The 7,438-nt window shown below is 35.7% G+C and overlaps 1 protein-coding gene across 1 annotated transcript in view; it reads left to right on the top strand.

The window, feature by feature from the left end:
* The first annotated feature begins 2,047 nt into the window (after positions 1 to 2,047).
* Positions 2,048 to 7,438, top strand: part of LOC113235629 — a 180,149-nt gene continuing 174,758 nt past the window's right edge. The window contains exon 1 of the mRNA XM_026471411.1: positions 2,048 to 2,192. Coding sequence (XP_026327196.1) covers positions 2,186 to 2,192 — 7 coding nt within the window. The 5' untranslated portion in view covers positions 2,048 to 2,185. The remainder of the gene's footprint in view (positions 2,193 to 7,438) is intronic.

Raw genomic sequence — 7,438 nt, 5'->3', positions numbered from 1 at the left:
ACTTATGAAATAAAGATTATTTGACTTGACTTTGTAACAAATGCAAATACTACCTTTATTAATCTAAACTACTTATATGAAATTAATTACGTATATTATGCGAAATTTTATAATTCGACCAGTATTTAAGCACAAAATAGTTAGCAACTTATCGCTCGTAATATTTTTAAGCCTCTCACCTGAAAAGTTATCAATTTGCAGATGTCGCCTTATTATATCAAGTGTGCGAGTTATTCTTCTTACTACTTCATTGAGAGAGAGTAATTTTAGTTTAAAAAGCGGAACGAACAAGTAGTGTGTCTGACGGGAAGCTACACGCCTGTCCATGACAGTTGCAGTGCCACTCAGTTCTTTAAACCGCAAAGATCTGAGGACTCTACTACGCCTGTCACTTTAAGACATAAATTGACAAGTCCTATGTGCCTGTAATTTCACCAGCACCATTACCCTTCAAAACCGGAATGCAGTAATGGACATATTACTGCTTGTTGGCAGAAATAGGTAACTAATTGACGAACTCTTTCACGAGGACCTCTATTGCTGCTACTAACTGCCTCCGTGGCCCAACGGTTATCATACAGGACTGCCACGCAGAGGTCCCCGGGTTCGATTCCCGGGCCGGGAGAAATATTTGTATGGCCTACATTTATTTCTCTCGTGAGTTTGGGTGTAATTTGTGGTTGTCTATGTGTGTGTCCATGGCACCCGCGACACAGGGTTTCCCTAGTGCGGGGCTATGTTGAGTGTGTGCGTTATTATTATTATTATTATTAAATAAATTTGGATGGCAGCGCAAAGAGCTGCAGGCCATGCATGAATCTAGGGGGAACTTTGATATTAATTTGTTCGAGGACGTGAGGACTATGTTAGAGAGCGATAGCACAGGTCTGAAAACCACTATTTTTATTACAGATTTTGTCAGACGAATTTGCGTAACACATCTCCTCTGTTTCCTCTGTTTTCGTCTGTTTGGACTCCAATAGGTATTACCTACACACATTAACAAGTAGCAGTAGAGGTCCTTGTGAAAGAGTTCGTCCAGGGAAGTACTGCCACCTTACCTGTTTCTGCCGCCAAGCAGTAATGTCAGCATAACTACGTTCCGATTTTGAAGGATAAGGGTGCAAGGGAAATCACAGGCACGTGGGAGTTGTCAACTTATGTCTCAGGGTGACGGGCGTAGTGGCAGTGCAACTGTTATGGACAGGCATGTAGCTTACTACCAGGCGCATGATTTATTGATCTCGTCTCTTCGTAACATAAAAAATCAAGGATATAAAAGGAGAAACGACCTCTTCCCTTCTAGTAGAATATTAATTAAATTTCTGTAGACTGTCTTTTCATACTTATGTAAACAATGTGTCATTATCGAATTAAACTTCTCCAAAGTTTACCTTCATGAAGCGTAATAGTAGTTTATGTGACTGTTACATAATGAAAGGCATTAAAACATCTCACGAGTGTTTTAATGCCTAGTTATGTACAGTTACTTGCACTGCTTTGTCTACACACATATTATAAGCTCACTGTGATGTGTTCAGGAACCGCATGTAACGACTGGCGAAATGGCGGAAAATAAATACTTTTCTCGCGTTGTCACACAACCGTAGTTTTATTTTTAATTTATAGACAAACTAGAATCGGCCCCAACTATCATATCGTTCGATATCAAGTAACGTGTGAAATTGTCAAAATTCTCTGCTTTTGACATTTCATTTCGAATAAAACTTCATCTCGACTGATATTAGAATTGAGGTCAAATCAAATTGTTTTGTTTTTCAGGGATGTTCGAAATTTGGATGTAATAATAACATCGAATTCGAAGTTATTATGAAGCAATAACAACATTTTCACAGATAAGAAATTTGTTCTAACAAAACAGTTTACCTTTATGCTGGTCGTAATTTGCGGTAATGCGTAATTTTGAACACATTATAGAGAGTTTATGATTTGTGTGTAGATAAACATATTTATATGAAACTACATATGGAAATGAAACAACCACCCCGAGTACACTTACATCTTATTCTCTTTATTCAGTACCCCGCGAGCCTTCATAGGGGATGGGCGTTGCTACCCCTAAGTTACGGGAATAAATCGTAGATACAAGTCTTTTGTATAAGACGATTTAGACGAACTGAACGAAATTTGTAAAAACTAAAGAAGTGAATTTCACCAAATTACGATGATAGGTAAGTTATTATTTTAATTATTTTAAGGTTGCATTTTATTTCCTATAAATTTAAATTGAATGTAAAGACGTTAGGAATAATGCTGAAATGAAAATTTACGGTATGCAATCATTAACATGTATGTATTACGTTACAGCATAATTAGGGTGCTGAGAAATCTACACATTGTAAACTGAGGTCATAGACAGCAGAAAGTCAATAAACCTAGATTCCAGAAATGTAGTGCTACGTAACGTGTGCATTTTACGTTTTGATTTTGAACTTTAAAGAACAACAGTTGATATTGTTTTTTAATCATTTATTCGTATTAAAATTGTATTCTTTTCCAACCTCGGCATTATAAAGTAAATTACAATTTGTTGCATAATTATTTGTTTTTGTTTATGCTACTAAGTAATGGGATGAACAAATCGTGCGCCTATGGTACACGCGCGTGATGGTAAACGACACGCCTGTCTATGTTGCAGCGCTACTCAGAGCTTTAAATTGCAAAGATCAGAGATGCTCTGCATCTGCGCCCGTCACAAGTCAAAAGTCCCATGCGCCTATAATTTCACCAGCACCCTTACCCAAAACCGGAACGCAATAATGCTCATGTAACTGCTTGGCGGCAGAAGTAAGTAAGGTGACAGCACTTCCCTTAAACAAATCAAAATCGTAAAGACCAGAAACTTTGTTAAAATTATTGCTCGCTATATAAACGAATTACGTTTGTAATTTTCTAAAGCGACAGGTAAATGAATTACGTAAATAAATAAACGTAAATGCTTACCTGGAACCCGTAAGTGAATCTCGGCGCGGAAAACTCGGGGCACAATAAAAAAAACAAACGTAACCAACCACTTGTCCAAATGAAGACTACATTTACTTGTTTGCACTTAAAATATTATTTATTTATTTATTAAATATGACAATTTCATATCATACACAACCATCCATGGTTATGACATACGTTTAGCTCTTTCATGTGTTTCTATCTAGCCTAACGAGACTTAAAATTGTTACATTGATTAAAAAGTACATACTACACCTTCGTAAGGCACATTACTAATATATGTAATAAGGTCACATCCGCAAAAATTACAACTTTCCAGAAGAGAGTTTATAGATTCACCTTACCTATTTGTGTCGCTAAGCAATAATGTTAGCATTACTGCATTCCGGTTTTGATGGGTGCTGGTGAATTTACAGGCACATGGGACTTGTCAACTTATGCCCCTCAGATCCTTTTCGTTTTCTGTCGAGTCTGAAAAAATACACTTTTTGAGTTAAGTAACACTCTATTAACATTGCAAAGGCATTCTCATTTACAAGTCGATAATTAAGTATTACGTATAAATAATCACATTATTTGCAATAAAAACCATTCAGCGGTCTTTTAAATTATCAAATTGTTTTCTCAATTCCGCCATTTTGAGTTACGATAAGTTTTTTTCTGAAATTACTCCAGGCAGATGTAATATAACGTTTTTAAGTCCCCATAGAAAACAGTGTAAGGCTGCGTATTATATTCTTTACTTTTATTTATTTGCATTTTTTTAATAATATCAAGTGACGGGACGAACAAGTCGTGTGCGCCTGATAGCAAGCTACACGCCTGTCCACAGCAGTTGCAGTGCCACTCAGAGCTTTAAATCGCAAAGATCTGAGGGGTGCAGTCACTGCGCCCGTTACCTTGAGATTTAGGTTGAAAAGTCCCATATGCCTGTAATTTCACCAGCACCCCTAACCCTACAAAACCGGAACACAGTAATGCTGGCATTACTGGTTGGCAGCAGAAATAGGTAAGGTGGCAGTACGAACCTTTCACAATGAGCTCTACTGCTACTAAACAATTACTTGGTCTCAAACAACGTAGCGAAGCCTGTACTATGAGTACCAGAGCAATGGAATTGATTCCGGGCACCGTCCAGAGTACCCGGAACAGGACCAATTCACAGAAGTTAATTCGCAAAAACTTTAAAAATAACTTTAGACAAATGTATTCCTAAACAAAAAATCAAAATCTGTAAAACTCGAAAACTGCCTTGGCTAACAATGGGAATAAAAAAGTCATGTTTGAATAAGTGACTGTATAGATTGTTCCTGATTCAAACGAGTAATGAAATATTAAAAAAACACTATAAATTATATGAAAAAATACTTAAAAAAACTGTCCAAAAAGCTAAAAAATTTAGAAACGTCCATAAATTTAAAAAATCTAATAATAAAATGAAAACCACATGGCAAATTATAAACAGTGAAAATAGAAACAATAACTCTAAAATCAAACAGAATATAGCCTTGGAAATAAACAATAGGTTGTGTCAGAGATCAAAAGAAGTAGCAAATGCCTTTAATCATTATTTTTCACAAATAGGTAATTCGGATCTCATTTTCAGGATCAGGATCAAATTTAATACAGCTTTATCTGCGTACTATGCATTTATCTACTCAAAGCTTTCATACGGTATATTGCTATGGGGCAATGGTGTCGAGTTAAATAACTTATTCTTACTACAAAAGAAAAGTGTAAGAATACTTGTTAATATAGATCCACAAACTTCTTGTAAGCCATTCTTTACTAAACATAAAATCTTGACATTAACCTCAATTTACATTCTAGAATGTTGTAAATTTGCAAGAAAGTACGGTCAGTTTTTTTCACCCATAAAGACAGTGAAACGTAATAATAGAGGTCTACACATGTTAAGACGTCCTTTCAGTACCCTTAGTATATACCATTCAGGCCCTCATAGTATGGTAATACAAATATATAATGCGATTCCAATCGAAATAAAAATGCGAGATACATATAAGGCGTTCGAAAAACATTTAAAATGCTATCTCCAAAGCAAGGCCTTTTATTCCATAACAGATTTTTTTGTAGAAAATAAGGCTCTTTAATTTTCTGTTTGTATTGTTCTTGCTTATGTTTATATAGTAATGTTTTTCTTTAAATGCTACTTAAATTTTATAAATTAAACCTATGTATATAATAAGATACCTGTACCCTCAAAAATTTGCGATGCCCCCCCGGGGTGTTACATGTTGTACATATAACTAGTTTAACACCACTTGTAAAAAACCATGTGACTTGCAAATAAATGAATATGAATATGAATATTCTCAAATTGGTCCTGCTGGCAATGGAACCCGGGACCTATCCATCCAGCGCTTGAATAATAAGCCCGAGGTTGCCGAATAATTGTTCTAGATTTGATACAATATCTGTCGGTCACGCTATGCTGTTTGCTCTGCTACAGAAGATGTTTTTCGCATAAAAAAATTCATTTGGCACTATTATATATTTATAGGAATCTAACAAGTAGTCTAAGAGTCGACGAATCCACAAATAAAGTGTGTTGTATACTACTGAATATATGTGAAAATATACTCCATAAGAAACATAACATCTAAGACAAGCATTTGGTACTCCACAACCCACAAAAATACTTATTTATTCACAGCACAGAGATGGGTTATAACTAACGTGGCCGTAAGTCCCGCATTGAGAGGGACATTTCCGCTTTTAAGCTTTGTATCCCGCCGTCCAAAAATACTTAAAAATATCCTGCGTTGACAAAATAGGACACATACATTTAAGAAAAATGGCGCGAAAGCGAAATATATTATAAAGCCAACCCATAACTACACAAGATTAGTTTTTTAAATTTTCGATAATTAAAAATTTTTAATTCTTTTCCTAAAATTTTTTAATCATTAAACTTAAAAAATTAAACATGTATTTTATTTGTAAAACAATAATAAATTTACAGGCGTCCCGCTCTGAAGGAAAGAAATAATGGTCACATTAGTTCCAAACAACCCATAAAAATGCTCATATTATTCAACAAAGTTTTGTTCTAGAAAAAACGTCTCCCTTAAGAAAATATTTTTCTCACATATCTTTTCACTTAAAGAAAGTACGTAGACTATAAGCAGAAATTACCAATTTATCATATCGCCTTAACCATTTTTTTCTGACACCTAGAGCTTAATCTTTCAACTGATTCTTGACGGGCGTAAGGTCTAAGAAAAATGAATGATTATTTAACGACCACTTTTATCAGACCCTCCAAGTTTTAACTTTTCTCTTATAGAGTGAAAGGGTACACGCTCACAGGAAAAATATATACATTTATCATTACGTTTCTGGCACAGCACCAAATATCACTTTGCCTATCGGTTCTACGCCATTCTTATGACGCTTTATTGTTAGGTCACAAAAGAATTGTCAATTATTTGTTTTCTTTTCATTTTGTCTGGAATTTTCATGGTTGAAGACATGGTTTATTTTATTTATCGAGGCACAATCAAAGTCATACGTAAACATTCTTTGAAAAACAATCCCGGTGCTTGCCACAACATTGTTCCGGGGACCGATTCTCGTACTCTGCGACATTTTAAAGATTTTATGATGGTGTATCTTCCATATTTACTTAATTACGTATTTAATAACAAATATACGACCTCATTGGCCCTAAGGTTTGCGCTAAGGACGCTGGGTGAAGGTTAAAGGTCCTGGTTTCAATTTCCGGTGGGACCAATTTGGGACATGTTCTTTCCTAAAATGGTTCTGGTCTAGGCGTACTAGGTAATGCTCCGAAGTGAATTCCGTTGTTCTAGTACTCGTAGTAAAGTACGTAAGTGTAGGGAATTCGCTCGTTTGATACCAGTGGCGGGGGGATTCATGTAATCAAACCGTTACGATATCGTAGCGATTTAGTAGTTGAACTGCTTTTTCGTATTCGCGTGTGACAGTGAACGTCAACGAGTCCAATTCTAAAGTCGTTCGATCCAAATGTCGTTAAAGTGTATTCTGGTCTAAGAATAGAACTTAAATCGACTCTAAACGACAAGTCATACGTATTCTCATTGACTTACAAATAAATGGACGACGGGTCTAATACAAAAAACCACGAAAAAAATGTCCCAAGTCAACCTATTCGAAATTTTAATTGTAATGTCATCGCAGTATCGCGCTGTCAGTAGAACAAATGACGACTAAAGCGGAGTGTAGCGCTCTGTATACGATTTTAGCGCCTTACAAGTGCGGAAACTTTTTAGCGCGGACCCGACGTCCATATAATTGTAAGTCAATGCGTATTCTGCTAAAATTTTGACAGTTCTTTCAATAGACTTTCGACGACTAAATGTCAAATTTCACAATCCAAGATGTAGTTCTATAATCATTACGTTTCGATTCAACTCATATCAACGTTCGTTCAAGTGATACGTGAATACCCATTTTGGATAGGACTTTG

The sequence above is a fragment of the Hyposmocoma kahamanoa genome, unplaced genomic scaffold, assembly GCF_003589595.1.
Source record: "Hyposmocoma kahamanoa isolate Upper Pololo Valley unplaced genomic scaffold, ASM358959v1 88, whole genome shotgun sequence".
Classification (NCBI taxonomy): Eukaryota; Metazoa; Arthropoda; class Insecta; order Lepidoptera; family Cosmopterigidae; genus Hyposmocoma; species Hyposmocoma kahamanoa.
Note: the sequence above shows the minus strand (reverse complement) of the source record. Positions and strands in the feature narration are given on the sequence as shown.